Raw genomic sequence first — 22552 nt, 5'->3', positions numbered from 1 at the left:
TATTGTAATCTGTTACCAGTCTTCATAAGCTAATTTAAAGAAATCTTAAAATTTTTATTTCTAATTCATAAAGTAACTTGGTATGATCAGAGTATTTTAATTTTATCTGAACTGAAACTTATACATGTAATGATTATATTTTTATTATCTTCAATCTTATTGCTATTGTAGCCACTTGGAAAAATCAAAACTTTTTGCGAAATTATATTTTATTTGTTACTATTGTCTAACAGTATCATGTGAAGATTTTTTTCTAGAATCTATTTCAGCATTACCTGTTGCTGCTACATTGTCTTTCTCTACACTAGAGCTGAATGTCAGTTTCTAACCCTGGGTGAATGATTTTTCTGCTAACAAGTGGTATGCAGTATCTAGTGATTATTCAGTTTCATGTTTAAAACTGAAATAATAGAATAAAGCTTCAATTTTAACAGTTTTTAATTTTCCTGTCATGTTATCATGTCAGGCTTGTTGTCTACAATCAAGTTATTTTTTTAATAACTTCAAAGGTGATCTTATCAGAACATGAAGAATCAGTTGATAGATCTTGCATTTTGGCTTTCCTGTTAAATATCATCTTTTTAAACACAGTTTTCTTTTAGAAATCCTCCAATGTTTCTATTAATCTAAAACAATGAAAAGAATGGTTCAACTTAATGAGCTGGAAATCAAACAAAGGTGGTAAGGGGCCTGCCTTGGATGAACAAGTAGTTCCTGATAAACTCTATTCTAAAAGAGAAGCGTATAAAAAGTGACTGAGAAGGAATAGAGTCACTGTCTAAGCATGCAGGCTTGGATTTAGGAAAAGCAAAGCCCATCTACAGTAAGATTTGATAAGGGGACAAAGGACAACAAATGGCTTCTTTAGCTTCTTTAGCTAAACCAGAAGCAAAGTGCAGACAAGAAAGAACATGAGTGGAATTGGACCAGGTGCCTAGTGACCAAGGATGTGGATATGACTTAGGTACTTAGTTCATTCTCTGTCTTGCTCTTTACTGATAAGGTTTGCATTCGACAGTCCCAGACCTCTGAGACCAGTGAGAAACTACAGAACCAAATTCATCCTCAGTGGAGGAAGATCAGGTTAGCGCTCATTTAAACAAACTGGATATTAGACTGTGGAATTGAATGATATGCAACATGAGGGCAGAGAGATGTTACTGAAGTTATTGCAAAGCATCCCTAGATAACCTTTGGAATGTCATGCCAATTGGTAATAGTTCCTGATGACTGAAAGAAAACAAATGTTTCTCCTGTCTTCAGAAAGGACAAGAAGAATTTCATCATCCTCACTTAAACCCCTGAGAAGTAAATGGAACAAATAAACCTGGAATCCATCTCTAAATGTATTAAGGACAAGGTGACCAGCAGTACTTAGTATGAATTTATGAAGACAAAATTGCGTGTGACCAACTTGACAGTCTTCAGTCATAAGATGGCTAGGTAGTTAAGGTTAAAGCACTGAATATTGTTTATCTCAGTGTCACCAACCTTTTTAATAGTCTCCTGTAACATCTTCATAGACAAACTCATAAAGTCAGGCTAGGTAGGTAGTCAGGTGGATTGTAATAAACTGACTGAACTGTTCTGTTCAAGCTGTTCTGATCATTGGCACTAAGTCCTTCTGGGGACCAGAGCTGTAGCTCAAGGATCAGTATAAGCCCAAGTATAATTAACATCTTCATTAATGACCTTGTTGATGAGATAGCATGTACTTGTAGATGGGAAAACGGTTGATAGACCCAGTGACTATACTGCTAGTCAGAATGACCATCCTCAACGGAACGGAAAAATGGTTAGGCTAGGATCTCATGCAAAAGAGGGAAATGTACTAAAGAAGGGATAGTTCCAGGTACCAGTATGTGCTGGAGGATGACCAGCTGTAAAGCTTGATTGTGTCCAAGTTGAACACATCCAGTGAAGATGACCTGCAACTTTCTTAGGTGTATAAGGAAGAAAGTCGTGGGCAGATAAAGGAAAACAGTCCTCTACTCAGCACTTATGAAACCACATCTGGTGTACTGAATTTATGTTTGGGCTCTCCAGTTCAAGAGGGGCAAACTGGAGGGAATCCATCAAAGTGGTACTAGAATGATTAAGGAATTGAAGCAATTCAACAAAGAAAGGCAGACTGAGAGATCAGAAAGTGCTTAGTCCAGAAAAGAAGAGTCTCAGTGGGTATCCTTATCAATGTGTAGAAATACCTGATGGGAGAGTGTAGAGAAGATGGAGCTAGATTTCTAAGTGGTAACAGGAAGAAATACTTATGAATGAAGTTGAAATTATTCTATTTAAACAAATAGAAAATTTTTTACTCTGGGGATGACTGAACAGAGAAATAGCAAAGTCTGTCTTTTGGAGATACTGAAAACCAGATGGGATAATGTCTTGAAGAACCTTCTTTAGCTGATCATCTCCAGACAGTTTGTTAGTTGATTCTTTAATTTCAATAGATATGAGGGGAAAAAAAAATACAGGAGATACAGTATTTGCCTCTGATGTCTTTGCTTCCCTAGTATGTCAAAGCAATAAACTTAATTATCAGATGGAATGTATTTATCAGAATTTAAGGAGATGTAGTCCTGTAGGTGTGATGTTATCTCTTTAGAGAGATGAGAACACAGGTGGCCCAGTAGGATTATGATAGTTCGAGAATGAATGGAACAAAAGCCATCTCAGTATAATTCATTTCTTGTAATCCTGTTGTTTCCTTCAGTTCCAATTAGATAAGGAGTGAAAATTTATCCTGTAAAGCTTAACTAAGAAAACATACTCTGGTTATTTCTGTTGAAACTACTTTCTATAATGGCAATACTTGCTTTTCTCAGAAGAAAACTATGCTAAGGAAGTAGTCAAGGAAAATGGAAGTTTAAACAGCACGCTTACAGAAGTTTGTTTATAAAATATAAATGTATGTACGATTTGAAATGTCTGGTCAGGGCAGCATAGACTATTTACAGAATTGCTGAGTTGAAAAAGTACTTCTGGAGGTCTTTAATCTATGCTCAAAACATGTTCAGCAAGAGCAGGTTGCTCAGGTCTTTGTCCAGTTCAGTTTTGATTATCTCCTAGAATGGAGATTCCACAACATAGGGTGTTTGAACACCTTATGTTTAAGTGACGCTTACCCGTATACCTCCTTCAGAGTGTATAATATGTGAGTTGCTCTGAAATCCGTGCCTTTAGTAATGGTAGTGACAACGGATACAAAGAGCACAGTAACACTATTTGATAGAGCAAATTCTTAGCTACAAAACACAGTTTTTCAGCATAGTCACCACCACTAACTGCATTTTTACCGTGATGGACAACAGCTGTCCATGCTTGTAAATGTCTACATCAGTGGAGGTAACCAGGCTGTGAACTCTTTCACAGCTGCTATGATCATATTATTGATAGGAAAATGTTGCCTACACAGTCCATTTTTCATTGGCCTTAATATATTCAAGTCAGAAATGTTATATTCTTCTCTGTCTTGACTCTGGAAGTTCAAGCCTTCAGCTTAGTGTTGGGTGCAGTGATCAGAGTTGATGGTTTTTTTGAGTTCCAGGAAATCTAGAAGGATGACCCTTTTCCAGTGCCAGCACTGAAGGTTGCATCTTCAGCTTTTTCTTCAGTGGTGAATTTGCATGTGACCATTCTATGGTCTGTTGTTGTGACTCCAGCTCATAGTGGCTGCACCACATCTTTATCACTGGTAATGATGCAATCCAGGAAATTGTCACCGTCAGCCTGATATTGGTTTAGTGGTTTAGTAGCTCCCGATAAACTCATATACAGTGTTCTTTCTGTTCCTGTGAGACCATTTATGGGACTCACCTGGCACAACCTTTTTCAATACCCTAAAGTTGCCACCACTGTTTGCAACACATTGAAGCTGATATTCAGTTCTGTACACAGTTCTTTGATCATAATCCACCAATCTGTGTGGATGTGTTGACTGAGTCATTTTCCATTTTGTGGTGTGACATCTGTGTATTGCTGTCTGGAACATGGCTTATCTTTTGTGTCACCATCACCACTGCTGGAATGGATCACCCACTGCCTCACTGTGCTCACATCCACTGTTTGGTCTCCACAAAAGTTCAGCAAGTACTGATTAAAGTGAATGGGTGCATTTTTTTTTTTTTCTGAATGAAGGAATTGAATTGCACATCTTTGCTTCATATGTACTTCCATGTCATACGCTATTCTGTCATGAGTGCCTGTCTGCTGACGTCTGTCTCACAGCAACATGGAATATTGGTGGGAAGATTCAACATATTCTGCCATGCCAGTAATGTCTGCCTCTGACTTTATGAACTAACATAATATAATAGAAGGCATTACTTTTGGAGCAGCCGTTTGTATTTGCATACATCTCCACTGTGTGGTTGTAGTAAGCAAGAGCTTGGTTTTAATTTCTCTTTTCAGGAATGACTGAAGAAGGGATCAGTGTAGGAAGTCTAGAATAGCAATAATCTATAAAATAACAAATTAGGAAGAAATTCTAATCCTTGCAGTTGTAGACAGTAGAGTGAAAGCAAAAATGTGTGTACCTGCTATTTTCATTAATCCTTAAGAAAAGGAAGAAAAATGGCTGTTTAATGTTGCTCACCATGAGTATTTTGGATATTTTTATAATACTCACCATGAGTATTTTGGATACCTACTCTATTTCCATTGATCTTATAGAACACCTTTTTCAATTGATTTCCCTCCTTAAAAAGCCTTTCAACTTTTTTAAGCATTTAAAATTTTCTTTAAGCAAATATGATCTTTACTCAGTATACTGTTAGTGAATCTGTATTTTGCATTATTTAATGGAGCAGTCCTAGAAAGTATGCGTGACTGACAAAATTTTTTTTAAGATATGTTACAAAAAAAAAAAAGCTAGTATGCCTTGAAAAAACATGATCTAATTTATTTATACAGTGTAAGTGGTTACAAAAAGGGCAGTAGTTGGCCAGTTTCATTCAGTTCTTCTCAATAGCATGACTGACAAGATAAACTCTTTGTACCACAGTCATTCCATGTTTTCGTAGTACAAGTTTTATTCACAAAATAACACTTTCTTCCTTTCCTGTTCCCGTGATGGCTATGGGATTCTATTTCCCCAGAGTCCTGTTTTGTTTCCTGCTTAGTGAGAAGACTAAATCTTTTGTCAGCTACATGACGTTGAAAGTAAATTGCAAGGTGTGGCAGCATTAGTATCCTGTCTGTGAAAAGTTTTCATTTCTCTAACATCCTTTCCAGAATGTGGAGCTGCATGAAACAGAATGAGGAATCTATATTAAATTGTGAAGTGTTTTCTTATTAGTTGTGATGGGAAGAAACATTCCTCAGATACTGTTTCTTTAAGAGACAGGAACACCCCTTGCTATGTTAACTGTGTTATTTCAGGTAACAAACTCATGTACAGCGTGACTGCATATAAAAGAAGTTCTTGAAAATAAATAAATATGACTGATACATAAATTATTCTCCTTCAAGGTAAAATTATCAATATAGTTATTCAGAAATGTCTTCCATGTCTTCTACATCACATTTCCACAGTTTCTGGAGTCCAGATAATCTCATAAAAATGTATCACTTTACAGAGCTCATATTTTGTTCTTAGAAAAGTAGTATAGAATTCTAACGACTCAAAAAGATCAAGGCTTATTTTAGTGAGTTGTCTAAAATATTACCAGATTTTTGTGGAATATTGGGTATTTAGTTAACGGGAAAATTGAAAAGATACCTGCTGTTGCTTTAAGTTCAAATCTCATTTTGTTAAGATTCCAACATAACGCGTAGAGAATAGTTAGATGAATGAGAAGTTAATAGTAAATGTTGTTGCTCCTTTAGCTGTGTTGTAATAATCATAATGTTTATCACTACAGCTTGATTTTCTTGTCAGTAATCTTCTTGTGCATTAATCTTTTACTAGATTATGCTTTAAGGTAGTGAAGATCTTTCCCTGACAGTCAGAACATTGAAATAATGACATTTCTTCTTTCAACTGGGAAATAAGTATATAAACTTAGCAAATTTCAGGAGTATGAAGATACATAAAAATGTCATCTCTGAATAACTCTTATTTGAAACTGACAAATTTGTATTTAATAAATAGATATTTAGATAAAGTGAGCACCAAGTAGTAGCTCAGTATATATGCCATTAGTGTTTTCAGTCCATTATGTAAAAAAAGTTAATTTGAAAAAGAACTTTTAAAGCACCAAAGGTTCTTAAAATCACGGTTGTGGTTCTTACTGACTTTCAATAGGTTATATTACACCAAGAAGGTCATATGGATGATGGTCTAACCTTACAAAGATGTCAGCATGAAGAATCACAGGCTGCTCGAATCATTCGCAATACTACAAGCTTATTCAGCCAGTTTATAAGGTAGTTGTTATCATCTTATATATAATATTTTTTGTTTGTTGTAAGTATTCTGAAATGAGAAGAATGTCTCTAATAAAAAAATCTTATTTCCTGTTTCCAAATATTTGTATTTAGAATAAATTTATTTTTACTTTGGCATTTTGATAATTATTGCTATTAAATAGATAAATCTTGGTTTAACAAAGATCTTTTAGATGTACCTTGAAGCCTGGCATAAACTGGGCCATAATCTAATTTGAAGAAGTTTGAAGAGAAGATGTTGAATTATCTAAATAACATTAGCAAGGATTCTACAGTAGCTAGAAATTGAGAATATTCAGAAAATGTTTTTAATTTTTGTATTTTTCTCGATAAACAAAATACTGTATTTAAGTGTATTTAAATTTGCCAAACCATTTGGAAGTAAAATAGATGGTTACTACTTAAAGCTACAAGTCCTTGCAAATGAAAATACAAAATAGATCTCTGGAGGAAGATCATCTTATTTCTTTCAAAATATTGGCAAAAACATTTTATTTGTACCTTTTTAATTACCCATCCTCTTGAATTCTGTGTCACCTTGGTGGCTACCTGGAAGACTTAAAGACCAAAGGGGCAGTCATCTCTCATGAACCTTATGCTGTATCACAGATTATATGCAGTAAGAGTAGTTAGAGCAAAAGGCTAAACATCAGCCGAGAAGAGAAAAGGAACAACATCTTCACTCGTTTCTGTCATGTAAATGATTATGTGAGCATTCCTAAGTCTTTTGTTGAAATCAATACATTCATATGCAGTGTGAAATAAATGCAAGGATATTCAAAGTCAGTAAGAACATTTTAGCAGAGAGACAGTAACTATTATTTGATTCAGCCAGTTTCTGTGGTTATTCTTTTCCTTAGTGGGAACAACAGAACACTATCACCCATTGCCCTGCCTGTTGAGGAGATGGCTCAGACTCTGCAAGACCTGATCAAGTACTTCCAGCCTCCCGGAGAAGACCTGGAACATGAGGATAAGCAAAACAAGCTTCGGTCCCTCAAAAACAGACAAAATCTATTCAAAGATGAGGTAGAGAGAGATGACTTGTTACATTTCATTAATTTTATGTATGTAGTGTTACAAACGTTTAGAGCAATCTAAACATAGTCATTTATACACATGTATGATTTATAATGTGAAGTTGCAGAGTTTATGCGTATATAGTAAGACTGTAATGCCATGCACTAACTTGGCGTTCTGTATTTTTCACGTCAACACTTTGGACAAGCCACAAACTCTATCTAATAAAATCTGATCTTAATACTTATAGGCATCTTTAATCAGGTGCCAGCATTAACAGAAATACTGCATTTAAATATATATATATTTTTTTCCCTACACATGTACTCATACTGGATGCCTGAAATGAATAATAATACTTGGATGAATTATAGATGTTATTTCTGATGTCTTGTCTGCCAGGGAATGAAAGAAGAAATTTTTATGTCTAGAAGTTGGGAGAAGACTACTTATAGAGGAGGATGTGTGTTACGTAATTGTGGAATTGCTGCTTTCTGAAAACAAAATTGTGCTTCTTTTTAAATTTGGAAACACTTGAATTCCTTGCAGGTTTTCAGTACCATTTCAGTCTGAAATCAAATTAAAGTTAAAAATTTGTTGTAGTATTTCAACTTGTTTTGCAGATATTTTATTGACTAGCAAAATTTCCACTCTTATCAAATAAAATTCCTTTGTGAATACACTTTTTTTCTATGTAAGGAAGATACTACATGTAAAATTTATATTCTCAAAAATTGTATAAACCTTTTTTTTGTCAGCTTTGTTTATTCCTTTACCCCTTATACTCTCAGCAGAGTAAGGGGTGAAATAAAATCCTTTTCCAACATAGGTAATTTTAACTTAGAAAAATATACATTCAGATTTTGTAAGCACAGTTTTCTTGTTTTTTTGTTTTTTTGCTTTTTTTCTTTACTCAAAGATGATGCTTTACATGTACAGTAAAAAAAAAATTGTTAAAAGACAACATAAGCTTTTTTCACATGTAGATGATTTTCCTCTCTGTTATATATGTCTAGGGAATGCTGGCACTAGTTTTGAATTGCATCGATCGTTTAAATGACTACAACAGCGCAGCTCATTTTGCAGAAATTTCAAGAGTAGAAAATGGTACAGCATGGAAAGAAATTTTAAATCTCCTTTACGAACTGCTTGGTAGGTTCTTGAATTAAAACATATATGTTTTAAAAATATATACATATATAGATATAGGATATGTATTCTCTGTATTCTACTTGCTACTTCACCTCCAAAGAATATTTTGTATGCTACTCATTCTGTCACATAAGTTGTAGAATTTCTTCCATGTACTTACTGACTCATATTACAGAAAATAGAGGTGGATGAGCAATGTTACAATGGAAAAATAAATTCCAGCTAGAAAAATAAATTGATGCAACATGTCAAATTAATGTCTTTTTTTATTATTATTATTACTTGTGGTATGTGAGCTGACATGAATTATTATTTCAAATATTTAGAAAAATTCCGTTCATGAAGACGAAGAGAAACTTAAAAGTAATATTCAGAATTCATAGATTTATATAATCCATTTTTTCACGTGAGGCTTAGATTCAAGTGTTACTAAAAATAATTACATCAAATAAATAAAATATTTTAAATTTCAATGCCAAGCTTTCTAGAGTGAGCTGCTCTGGTATTACAATTGGACCAAAAGTCTATGGCAGAGAAGTATGTACATCTATATACCGTTAAGTCACTAATTTTGTACATAAGTTGCACAGTTCCTCATATAGTAGAATCTCATCTTCTGATAGAGATTTAGATGCATTTCAATTTAATGAAAAAACAGTCTGAACCACAGTAAAAGAAACAAGTCAAGAGTTACAACAAAATTAAAACAAAGTAGGAATGGGGCGTTGAAGCATGAGATTCACAAGTAACACGAGTAGCTAAGTAAGTAAGCTGCTTCTATTGAAATCTTTTAATTGCTTAAGAAAGTAATGAAGTATCATTGTCTGAATTTTACTGATATTTTACTGATATTGTCTTGATTTTCTTCTGCAGGTCCATTTTGAACACAGTTGTTCTGTCATAATAAATATTAAGTTAATTTTTCAAAACAAAAATCTTTGGTTATCTTTGAAAGGCTTTTTGTTTTATTTCTATGATCAGTAATAACTTCTGGAAGAAAAAAATCTCAATTGCTTAAAATACTCAGCTAGTAATGAAGTTTCAAACAACCTTGTGTTCTATGCCTCTGAAGACTAAAAGCTATCCATTTTGTAACATTTTTATTCAAAAATTTGGCTAAAGAACAGTACCCAACCTGTGCATGAGTGCAAACTTCTGCATGTGATGTTCCCACTCTTTTGTAGGAAATATAAATCTTTCAGGCTTTGATTATGCCAGTTCTTGATAGTTGTATGAAATAAGGGTGTTAGATAATTTCTATTACTAACCAGTGGTAGGAGTATAATTCTGCTTTACTCAGTAGACCTTCTGTGAATTGGGAAGAAGAAAAAAAAAAAAACCTTCATGCTCTTTAGATGCTATGTCAATTGTTGATAAATTAATGAAAATCTTAAGTGTTTGTTAACATCGCACTTAGGTTTATTATCACCTTTAGGATATGTTAGTTTGTTTGTTAAGTGATTATGGAAATGTAGAAATATATATGGTCAACATTGGTGATTTACAAAAAGAAATCTACTGTTTCAAAATTATATCTTCTGTGGGTTTTTTTTAGCTGCTCTCATTCGTGGCAACAGAAACAATTGTACTCAGTTTTCCAGTAACCTTGATTGGTTAATAAGCAAATTGGACAGATTAGAATCTTCCTCAGGTAAGATTTATTATTGTGAATCAATACACCATACACAGATGTCATGCATGAGTAGTTATCAGAGCAATTTTGCTTGAAAATAGCATGCACTAGAGAGAAAAAAAAAAAAAAAAAACTCTATCTCCATTACTTTTTTTTTTTAATGAGCAAAGTGTTGTATTTAAATTGTTTTGTGTAACTGTTTTGTTCCATTCATTTGGTATGTTCAATATCACATCCAATCAGACAGTATAGTATCAGACTGTTGTCTCACTACTATCAAGTAATAACAGAGTTGCTTGCAGACATAAATGCAAATAGCATAAATGTATAGAATTTTCTTTTTGTATGAGATGATCAAAAAAAAAAACCAAACTATGCCATTTTCGACACTAATACCTTTGTCTCTCTCATCGATTTATACTTGCATTTTCTCTTTAAATTGTGGCTATTTTCAAATAAACTAGTAAGTGTTTTATAATGCATTTATGTCTGATATACTTCACATCATAGTCATATCAATTATGAGTGTTTTTATTCACTTTTTAGACTGTAGAAGAGATATTATCTCTTAAGATACTCTGTTATTTACTGAGCTTTTGGATGGTGTTTAGTTGTGCAGATGATTAATGACAACATTATTACTGTGGTCTTCATCCAGGTATTTTGGAAGTGTTGCACTGTATCTTGATTGAAAGTCCAGAAGCTTTAAACATAATAGCTGAGGAGCACATAAAATCTATTATTTCACTGTTGGACAAGCACGGACGCAATTACAAGGTACGTTTGGAAAAACTAAGGATGTTTTGATAAAGTTGAGGGAAAAAAAACATTCAGGGAAATGTCTACATGGAGATTAGTAATACTAGTACCATTAAGCAAATAAAATAAAATTGAAGTATGTCTACAATATTGTTTTATTGAGATTTAAAAAAAGAAACATTTACATATGTTTTTCTGTTTCAAATAGGGCAAATATTCCTGACGTGATCATAGGTAATGAAGAAATATTGATAACAGTCAAAACTAATTACATCTATGATTTTATATATATTAGTTGGTTTCTGTAAGCACCTGGACGGAGTAAATTGTACTTTGTGACCCAGAGTTCTGCAGACCTAGACAGAGAACAAGAATGACTGACACAAATGTTCTGTACTGTTTCTACTTATGCTGGGCAGCATTTTCCAAAGTCATAATCATCAGTGTAAACATGATGCTGTGCCTTGGGGATGGTTCAGTCTATCATCATCTCTGTGATGGCATATCAAATCTCAAATGCATCTTTAAGAGTCTCTGGATTGTTTGTTTGTTTGTAATAAGAATGTCGTGTCCCTCAGTATTAAGCACTGTATTACTGTGTTCTCACTTTTAAAGGTTTTTGCCCATTGTCAACTCTGTTGTAAGATTAATTTGTAAAACAAGTATGTCAATTTCTTTCAGACAAAAATAAAGTCTTATATCCTTCTGAAACTTTTTTGCTTTATAATGAATACTTCTAAATGTTTTATTTTTCAAGTTCATATGGATTATTTATCACATTGAAAGCATGCTTTCATAACAGATTCATAAACAATCTCAGAATTGCAGCTCAGGAAGTTTTTTGGACCACAGTAAATTTCTCAAAGTATTTCATTTTACCTTTCAAATTTTTAATGAGATGGAATAGAAAATATATCATAGAGTGCTGACATGCAGCTGTAGTATCCTTGCTTTTTTATAATAAAAAATAAAATACAAAATCTCAAAAGAAGGTTTATTTGAGGCATTTTGCAAACCCTGTGTTCCGAATGTGTTCACAAATATTTTTTATCCACCACGAGTATTACAGACTATACACAACCTGTATATATGAAAAGTATTTACAAAAAAAAAAAAAAGTGATATTCTTTATTATATTCCTTCCCTTAGATATATTCTGAATGTTAATTAACAACTGAATTACAGCATGTACAATAAAAACTTTTAGCCAACTTTCTTTTGATTTCCTCTTTCAGGTTCTTGACGTGCTTTGCTCTCTTTGTGTCTGTAATGGAGTTGCAGTTCGTGCCAATCAAAACTTGATCTGTGACAATCTACTGCCAAGAAGAGACTTACTTTTGCAAACACGTTTGATTAATGATGTGACAAGGTATTGTGAGATAGTTCATTATTGTATTAGAAGAAAATGAACTTAAATGTCTTCTATAATTGTAGAAAATACTGTAATCTGAGAAATGTTCTGCAGTTTTCAATATTGACACACAGACTTTAAGATATGTTTATATATAAACTACATAAAAATCCATTTTCACTGAGATGTGGCAGTCATCCTGGAAACCATGCTCAAATAAGAATTGTTAATTGATTTTTATTGTTAATTATTAATTGATTTTGAGATCTGTTTTGACATTAAACGGAAAGATGAAAGTTGCTTACATCTCACTCAAAACACAGTATGGCTCTATCTAATAATTATGATGGCGTTTGTAAACATACTGTGTATGTTTTAAGACACATTTTATTTCCTAGCAGCCTAACTAATGAAGTGCTATCTCAAATCAAATGCTATAAACAAAATAAGGAAATCTACACTTACATAATATTTATGTACAGGTTACATATATATATTTAATACATATACTATATATAGAGGCATGTAGTATTTATAAAGGAATTGCCCAGAGAGGTTGCGAAATCCCTGGGAGGATTTCCCTTAGAAATCCCTGGGGATGTTTAAGGCCAGGTTGGTTGGGGCCCTGGGCAGTCTGATCTAGTACATGATCTAGCAGCTGGCAACCTTGTCTGCAGCAGGGGGATTGGAACCTGATGATCCTTTGAGGTCCCTTCCAATCCAAGCCATTCTATGAGATTTGTGAAGTGAATTTGACTTTTATACAACAATGTAACTCATATGCCACATTTTATATGTTACACTAACTGGATTATATTTTCTCATTTTAGCATAAGGCCAAACATATTTTTGGGTGTTGCTGAGGGCTCTGCACAATACAAGAAGTGGTACTTTGAATTAATAATTGATCAGGTTGATCCATTCTTGACGGCAGAACCCACCCATTTACGGGTTGGATGGGCCTCTACTTCAGGTTATGCCCCTTATCCTGGAGGTGGAGAAGGATGGGGTGGTAACGGCGTTGGAGATGACCTATATTCTTTTGGTTTTGACGGCCTTCATCTGTGGTCTGGTAAGTACTTTGTTCAGTTCCATTTATTTTTGTATTCAGGGATTACCAACCTCTATTTTCAGTATCTTTAAGTGCATACATGTGTATATGTACATATGTAGCATACTGATCTATAGTGAGCTGTATTCAGAACTTCAGAATACTGTGAAGTTAGGATTTTAGGTCAGACTGCTTTTCTGAGATTTTAGTACTGAATTATGCCAGTGGGGCTGTTTAGCAGATGGTTTTTATTTTCATGATTTTAATTTAAAAATGGTGTTCTCTAGATCAAGACTTAAGTGTATCTGTTCAAAATTAGTGGATGTATGTACCTTAGACACATTCGTTATGTTTGGATCTACAAGTTATGTTTGGAGTTGTATTCATTCACTTTGCATCTACAGTTGAAATTAAATGACATTATCCTTACATACATGTTGAATAAACTGAATCTAGATTTCGGTAAATCAGTTCATAAAAGATAATTCTGGCAATTAGAAATTACTGCACAATATTATCTATTTCTGCTGGTTTTAGAATATAAATTTCAGTGGTGCAACATCAAATTAAAACCTGTTCTTGTGCTCTTGGAAAAAAATATTTGACATCGAACACTTTAACTAAAACAATCCTAGCAGTGAAAATTCAAATTTTCTATAAGTGCTTTTTAACATCTAAGAGACTCTTGGTTTGTATTGCAGCAAAGTGATTAAACTCCTTTTTATAAAGCAAGAGGTTAAAGGATTGAAGCAGTGGTGTGGAGCATAATTTACTTTGTCTAAATAATCTTGCATCAGGCTACAGCAGGAACTTGCAGGATTTCAGCTGAGTGTGTTTTGCTTTCTGAACAGCATCAGAGGTGTCAAGTGCTTTATTCAGTCCATGCACTGTTCTGCTGCGCCAGTTAGAACAATCTTAATTCATTCTCTGTTTTTGAAAGCAGAACAATTCATAAAACATATGAGGGCAAGATCATATCTTTGTGTCTGAAAAGAAAATCTTGATGGTGTCTTTGAGGAAATGTATTTATCACTTCATTGTTAAATGCATGCAAGAATTCAGATTCTGGTTACTTGATTATTTTCATTCTAGGTCGAGTACCCAGAGCTGTGGCATCTGTTAATCAACATTTGCTGTCATCTGATGATGTAGTTAGCTGCTGCTTGGATTTAGGTGTACCCAGCATTTCATTCCGCATTAATGGTCAGCCTGTACAAGGAATGTTTGAGAACTTCTGTACTGAAGGGTTTTTCTTCCCTGTTGTAAGCTTATCAGCAGGTGTAAAGTAAGTACTAGTTAATTGTTCCTCTTTTGGCAGTTTTTCACAAAAAATGTTATTTGATTTTATATAAAATGTATGCAGTTTTTTTCTGTTCTGCCCACTGTCAGCTGGGAGGGAGACAGGAATGTCTTGATTTTTATCAGGGATGATTTCACTTTAGGGTGAAATGTTGAGCTTATTTGTAACCTGAACAAGTTAGAGTGTCTGAAAATCATTACTATTACGGGTATTTGGTGACTTAGGGGAAATTAATTTTGTCTCATTCCAATTATCAGTGGAAAAAAGGCACATTAGAAACGCAGCACCTTATTTGACACTAATTAAAAATTTCATTCAGCATTCTCAGCAGGAGGTTAAAAAAGAAAAAAGAAAAAAAAAAGAAAGAAAGAACAACACTAAACCGTTAGTAAAACTGATACCATATTCACAATAGGGAATTCAAACACTGGTGTGAAGCAGCACTCTTCTTACTTATGTTGCCCATTTCTCACCTGTTTTATAACTAAAATAATGAAATAGAAACCTAAAAAAAATCAGATTTATTTCACTATTTAACTGTAAATTCTATCAGAAAATCTGCAAATGTAATTGTACTTCAGTGGCCAAAACAGTTGTGTTGACAGAGCCAATACATCAATACAAGTAGCCATTGCACTGTTTGTTCTGTTTACCTGTAGCATACTTGTTGCTTATACTAACAGGCAGAAATTGTAGGAAGAAAAGTTGTACACAAAATGAAGAATTCTTCAGCGTGAAAGGTTGAAACTTATATCTTTTGTAGGCTGAGCTTAGAAGTTAATTTTTTTTATATTTGATTTTCAGGAGGGCTCTTTTTAAGACTGAGGCTGGGTAAACTTAAAGCATGCTTTTCAAAATGAAAGATACAAACATTTATTTTAAAATGAGACAAAAAGCCACACTTTTTGTAACCGGGATATTAAAAGAGATTCTGCAGAATTAGGACTGTTACAGCCTATGTGGAAGCTGAGGGAAATGCAAAAAAAGAGCAAGGAGAAAACAGTTCTCTGTGGGAATGAGACCATCATGAAGACTGGATGAGACTTAGTGGTTTTTTATAACTTAGAAAAAATTATCAAGTTGACAGGAAACAACAAGCTATTTACTGGGTTGTGATCATCAAACTGCTGTATGAGAGTCTTTTCCTTTCATTTTTTTCTTTGTCTTTTGCCTACTTAGAAAGTCAGAGTTCTAGTTCTTAAAATAAAATTGACCTCCTTTTTATTCTTAAGTTATTTCAGTCCGCTTGGAGATTAAAGAGAGGACTAAACTCTAAGTTGTCATCTCAGATATTGAGCTGCCTTGGGATCATTGAAATGTTTAAAGTAAATTATTAATGAAATTATAAATATAGAAAGTAGTATATTTCTTGTGGACATTGAGCCATTTCAGATATTTGTGCTTATGAACATCTTGTTTGAGAAAACTTGCATGTCATGCTCTGTCTCCTCTCTTTAAAATTATTAATGAAGAGTACTGTTTATGAAGTAAGTTGATAAGAGTCCCAGTATTTCTAGAATTATAAGTAAACTTCTGGTCATCCCATCACAAGAAATGCGCTGTTAAATGTTATGGTTGTTTACCTCTGTTGTTGGCCTACATGTTGGCCTACTATGAAGTTGAATAGTTTGGGGCTTTTTTTTTTTCTGGTATGTTAAATTTAAATGAAAAGTATATATCTGAAGAGAAACAGAAAACTTCATGGGTTTATTAGGCATCCTGGCTACTTGTTTGAAACTCATTTTCAGTAGCATTTGGTGTTATTTTGTTTTCTTGATTTCTCTATTATGACTACAGTGCCTTTTGTTTCGTCATATCCTTTGGATTCTTATTAAAACCTCTCTGTGTGAGTCCACTAAGCAGTCATTTGAAAAATCATAAGTGACACATAAAAGCTCCCAATGGTATTTTTAGACTACCAGTCCAAATTAAATTAATTTTCTTTATCATTTAAGTGCATCAAAAATTTCATATCATTTATATAACGATTTGGTTTTAAATAAGAAATATATTATTTTACAATACACCACTGGATTGAATAATTATTTTTGCTCTGTCCAAGATGGATATTTAAAAAAAAAAAAAGTTAGTAAATAACATTAATATTGAAAGTATCTGCTAATAGAAATGCTTGGTAATCTTTTATTTATTTATTTTTAGTGCTTATTAAAACATGAAATACAGTACCATTTTATACATGCTATTCAAGAAACTGTTTATGGTTCCAAATGATATGTTTATAATGTTAGTATATGCTGACTATTTAAGAATATAATTTCTTCACTGCAAATTGCACAGAGCTCGTTTCTTACTGGGTGGACGTCATGGAGAGTTTAAATTTCTGCCTCCTACTGGCTATGCTCCCTGCTATGAAGCCTTGCTTCCAAAAGAAAAGATGAAATTAGAACCAGTGAAGGAATATAAGAGAGATTCTGATGGAGTGAGAGATTTGCTGGGTACGACACAGTTCCTCTCCCAAGCTTCATTTATACCTTGTCCTATAGACACGAGTCAGGTATGTCACATATGCAGTAATAAGATAGTAAAATGTAATTTGGCAATACAAAAGCTAAGCTAACTTGCTAACTTTCTTAACAATTCGTCATTTGTATGTTTTACTGTGTTTAATTGAACTAGTTCATCTTCGCACTACAGGATTTGGTCAAACTGGAGCCTTTTCTTACTTGTGGAATTGTTATGCTCTTTTCTTAGATTGCTCTTCCTTTTCATCTTGAAAAGATCAGGGATAAACTAGCGGAAAATATCCATGAACTGTGGGGAATGAATAAAATAGAACTGGGCTGGACATATGGCAAGGTATGATTTGAATGACCAGTCTAGATACAGACATGTAAAATAGCCTACCAGAAAAATGTACTGGAAACTATAACAGGGTATTTAATGGTGGATAACAAACATCTAGACCAAAAAAAAAAAAAAAAAAAAAAAAGAAAGAAAGAAAGAAACTACTGATAATTGATGATCAGGTAAAGCTATTAGGAAATGTTTTTATTAACAAATGATTCGGAGACAAATTTGCACTATAAATAAGACACATATTTTAACATTATAGCTAGAAGTCACTGTGAAAAAAATGCATTCATTGAGAATCGCCCTAACTATACTGAAATGGAATTCTACTGAAAATCATACCAGCAGTGAGTAACTCCACATCAAATTCCCTGGTTACTCTGATGCTGGAGATTAAAGAGATAACATGTCCAAAGTGTGTTATCAAATGAAAAGCTGTTAAAAGATAGGGTACAAATATAATGTTGACAATATTATATGAAATTCAACAATTAGAGTAGAATCGGTAACTTTTCCTAGTAATCTAAAATTCTAAGGATTACTTTCTGCTTTAAATTTAGGTTATTTCATCTGGCTTCTTTTCAAGTTGAGATTTACTAGGGCAGCAGTAGCTTCATATGCCTATTATAACTGTATCACACTTTAAAAGAATATTTTTCTTTCTCTTATATTCTGCTGATTCCACTTATGGCTTTAATTTACTTTTTTTCTCACTGAGAACTCTATGTTAGTACCTGCTAAAATGTCATTGTTACTGAAAATTAGAGCTTTACTACCCTTATTCATGTCATCAACGTTTTGCAATGGAATATTATTTCTGTGTCTGAGGAGTCTAGTTGCCACCGAGATAGAAACACTCGGCATTAAATTAAAGAGCCTGTTTAAGTAAGTGTCATAGAAGTTTTGAGATTGTCAGTAATATCAGGGGGAAAAAAAAATGCAATGCTTTAATGTTTCAGGAAAAAAAAAAGAGAGAGAACATTACTGAACGATTATTGAACTTATTTGAGTGAGAATGTGTATAGTAGAGCTCATTATGTAGAATTTCTCTGTAGGTTGCTCAGGCATGCAGTAGAAAACATTGAGTTTGCAGGCTTGCTTTCATGTGTTTGATGTATTTACACAGAACCCATGAAATTGCTGGGTTTTTTTCTATGTTTTGTAGGTTAGTTCTTAGAATATATGTTATAAATCAATCATGGGAGAGTTCATTTGTATAATCATGAGTAACTGTCACTGAGTAAAGAAAAATCGTATTCTTTTATTTATTGCAAAGAATTAGCAGATTTCTTACTCTTGATAATGGTCTGATTTTGGCTTCATTCTGGTATCAGGTAAATACTCTTTTTGGTTTCTTCCTTACAGATACGGGATGATAATAAAAGGCATCATCCTTGTCTTGTGGAATTCTCTAAATTACCTGAGACAGAGAAGAATTATAATCTACAAATGTCAACTGAAACCCTCAAGTGAGCTTTGAATTTAAAAAATTTTCTCTTTATTCAAACTTTTTACATTATTGTAAGATATAAAAACATCTTACCTCATTGTAATGAAAGTGTGTTCTATTGATTTTGCTACAAATTCCAGGAACACATTTAGAAAAATTTAGAAAATTACGTCTCAATGGAGAACCAAAAAAGAAAATGACACCAAACCCTTACAGTTTAATTGAAAAGGCATAACTTTCAAGGCAGACTTTTATAACTTTCAACATATTTTATTTAGTATTTTCAATATCTAAAAATATTAAGTATTCAAATTTCATTACTTTGAATGGCTTTGTGTGTTTTTTAAAAATATTTTAAGTTCTGTGTATTTATACTAAGAACAAAAGAAATGGAGAAAGTAAAACGGATGGGCACTACAATGTTGTGTTTTATTACTGATGTTTTTCTATGTTGTTAGAACGCTTTTGGCCCTTGGATGTCACATTGTTCATGCTAATCCAGCAGCTGAGGAAGATCTTAAAAAAGTCAAGCTTCCTAAAAAGTATGTACCTTATGCTGGCTATTATATATATTATTTCCAACTGGAGGGCATTTTCAAGCAAAAATAATTTAAGATCTTTGAGAAAAATACTTGATATAATTGATATAATACTTGATACTCCATGCTTCTTTTAGACTTACAGAGACCGTGGTTGCTCTATTATTTTTGCCTGTGATTGTGGTTTACTGCTGCAGTTATTCACATATCATAGCCACATAATTTTATAATTGCATGTGGTATAAATGTTACATGATCTTTGAATAGGTATTCCAATGTTGAAAGCAATGTTTCAAGGGCTTTTCTATCACCTCGCAAAGTAGAGCATGTATAATATAAGGTGGCAAATTGATCTACTTTCAGAAATTCATACCCTTTGCCTGTTATTACTAGTTTCAATTTACTTCTCTCTTTCCCTCCTGTCCAAGAGGAAGTTCATTTAACATGTTTACATTTCAGAGACATTATTAATACATCTCTTAAAAGATTTGCCCAATTCTGTACAAACAGAAAAAACAAGTTCAAGTGAAAAAAAAATCAGAAAATGACAGTTGTAAAATATTGCACGTATCTTAGAAATGTACATGTGTAGATTATGACACAAAATACAATCCTCTTTAACTTCAGTTTTTACTTGGTTGCTAAATTATGCAGTCAGGAGGCTGTAATAGTGGCTATAATAAGTAATCAGCAGCAGTCAGCCTGAGAGTAGTAAAAATGGATTCAGGATTACATCTGCTTTTTAGATTTGTCTGAGGGAATTCTGTAAGGAACCTGTAGGAAAGGTTAAGGTCCTATCCTTCAACAAAGCTCAAAGGTCGCAACAGTGATCTCAATACCTGCCACATAAGGTTTTCACTTTAATTTTTTATCTCACAAGACGTCTGTTTTTCTGAAACTTTTCCCATGATAAATTATGTTAGGTTTTTAAGCTGAATAGTAAAATAAATAGTTTTATGAGATGGTTGATGATAATATTGTTGATGATAATATGCTTTTGTTTAAAAAAAGGGGGGTGGGGTGGGGAAATAACCTTTCCCATTGTTCATAATGCAGGCATTCTATCATAATTGATACTGTTGTCTTCAACAACAGAACAAAAAATCTTGTAATCATTTTCTTACCCATGTTAAAATACATACTGTCAGCATGAGTTCTCTAACAAATGAAAGTTACCTAGTTTGTGCAAGAGAGCATCTGCACATTTAAAATAGCAGCGTGCTCTATATACTATGTGAAATAGTTGAAGAGGAGGATAATATCTACTAGTAAAATTCTACTAAACCTACTAATCAGTAGAAGAGTGGGAAGAACTACAATTAAAATGTGTTTTGTACTTTTGGAAGAATGGTAACGTAGTCAACTGGTGTCTATCAAAAACACTATGCTTCATAATGCAAACATCATGTATACATAAGAACTATAATTTCATGAGAAGTCCTTAAAATAGAAAATACTTGAAAGATGAAGTCATTTAATAGCAGTTTCTTGTTTTCATAGCATCTGTTTTAAATACCCACATACAGAACTGGATCGCATTTAATTAGATTGCGTACAAGTTGGTAGGAAATGAGACACTGATATAATACATTTTTTGTCCTTATTAATGGCCAAGTGCAAGGAAGGATTTTTACAAAGAAATGGGAGAGTGGAAAAAGTGGAGTAAGAAAGTGAATTGCTCTCTGTTAATATTGCACAAAAAAGTTTTAAATATAATCAGTGGGATATCTTTCTGTTTTTCCTTGTTGACTTGCAGTTATATCATGTCAAATGGTTATAAACCCGCCCCTCTTGATCTTTCTGAAGTGAAATTGTTGCCTTCTCAAGAATTTCTAGTTGACAAACTAGCAGAAAATGCACATAATGTCTGGGCAAAAGACAGAATAAAGCAAGGATGGACCTATGGCATTCAGCAGGTGAGGACTTTTTAGACACTTTTGAAGTAAGTAAAAAATATAGAATTTTGTTTTGTAGAACCAGTTGGGAATCAGGTTAAATGCTGAATGTTTTGGGAAGTTTGGAAAAGGTGAAGGAGCAGGGAAAGAGCAGATTGCCAGTCCTGTGGAGCTGCAGCCTATGAGAATCACAGAATATCCTGAGTTTAAAGAATCACAGTATCGTTAATGTTGGAAAGACCACTAAGATCATCTAGTGCAACCACCAACTCTGCATGTGACTACTCTAGATGAAGTTACTCAGTGTGACATCTCCCCTTTTCTTGAACAACTCCATGGATGGTGACTCATCCACCTCCCTAGGCAGCCCCATTTCAGTGCCTGACCACTCCTTCAGAGAAGAAATTTTTCCTAACATCCAACTTGAATTTCCCCTGGCACAACTTGAAGCCATCCCTTTTCATCCTATCGCTAGTTACACAGGAGAAGGGACCAATCCCCCACCTCATCACAACTACCTTTCAGGTAGTAGTAGAGAGCAGCAAGGTCTCCCCTAAGCCTCCGTTTCTCCAGAGGAAGCAATCCCAGTTCCTTCAGCCACTCCCCATGAGACCTGTGCTCCAGACACCTCACAGCTTTGTTGCCCATTTCTTGATATGCTCCAGGGCCTTAATGTCTTTCTTGGAGTGAGGGGCCCCAAACTGAACACAGTACTCAAGGTGTGGCCTCACCAGAGCTGAGTACAGAGGGACAATCACTTCTCTGCTCCTACTGGCAACACTATTTCTTGATACAAGCCAGGATGCCATTGGCCTTCTTGGCCACTGGGCACACTGCTGGCTCATGTTCAGTTGGATGTCAACTAACACCTCCAGAGACTCACAAGAGGTCCAACTCATAGCACCCAAAATTCAAACCATATTTCTGAGAGTATTGTCCAAAGACTTCCTGAATTCTGATGGGCTTGGTGCCTTGACCATTTCCCTGGGGAACCTGTTCCAGTGCCCAACCACCTTCTCAATAAAGAACTTTATCCTGATATCCTATCTGAACCTCCTGTGAAAGTATTTGCATACATCTCTTTTAGTCTTGTCTTTACGTTTTTAGCATCTTTAATAACTGGGTTTAACAGTCTTCCTACTTTCATTCGTATAACTTTTATTCATTAATATTGTTTCTTTCCTGTAATCCTAGCAGTATT

The 22552-nt window shown here is 33.8% G+C and overlaps 1 protein-coding gene across 6 annotated transcripts in view; it reads left to right on the top strand.

Moving 5' to 3' along the window:
- The window catches only part of RYR3 (ryanodine receptor 3), a 184748-nt gene that overhangs the window by 56049 nt on the left and 106147 nt on the right, over positions 1–22552 (top strand). For all 6 annotated transcript variants that reach the window (XM_015287302.4, NM_206874.3, XM_015287303.4 and 3 more), the window contains exons 12-24: positions 6248–6369; positions 7251–7419; positions 8427–8562; positions 10118–10213; positions 10854–10972; positions 12190–12323; positions 13136–13377; positions 14449–14641; positions 16955–17171; positions 17369–17473; positions 18833–18936; positions 19376–19459; positions 21213–21372. In XM_015287302.4, coding sequence (XP_015142788.2) covers positions 6248–6369; positions 7251–7419; positions 8427–8562; positions 10118–10213; positions 10854–10972; positions 12190–12323; positions 13136–13377; positions 14449–14641; positions 16955–17171; positions 17369–17473; positions 18833–18936; positions 19376–19459; positions 21213–21372 — 1881 coding nt within the window. The remainder of the gene's footprint in view (positions 1–6247; positions 6370–7250; positions 7420–8426; positions 8563–10117; positions 10214–10853; positions 10973–12189; positions 12324–13135; positions 13378–14448; positions 14642–16954; positions 17172–17368; positions 17474–18832; positions 18937–19375; positions 19460–21212; positions 21373–22552) is intronic.

The sequence above is a fragment of the Gallus gallus genome, chromosome 5, assembly GCF_016699485.2.
Source record: "Gallus gallus isolate bGalGal1 chromosome 5, bGalGal1.mat.broiler.GRCg7b, whole genome shotgun sequence".
Taxonomy (NCBI): domain Eukaryota; kingdom Metazoa; phylum Chordata; class Aves; order Galliformes; family Phasianidae; genus Gallus; species Gallus gallus.
Note: the sequence above shows the minus strand (reverse complement) of the source record. Positions and strands in the feature narration are given on the sequence as shown.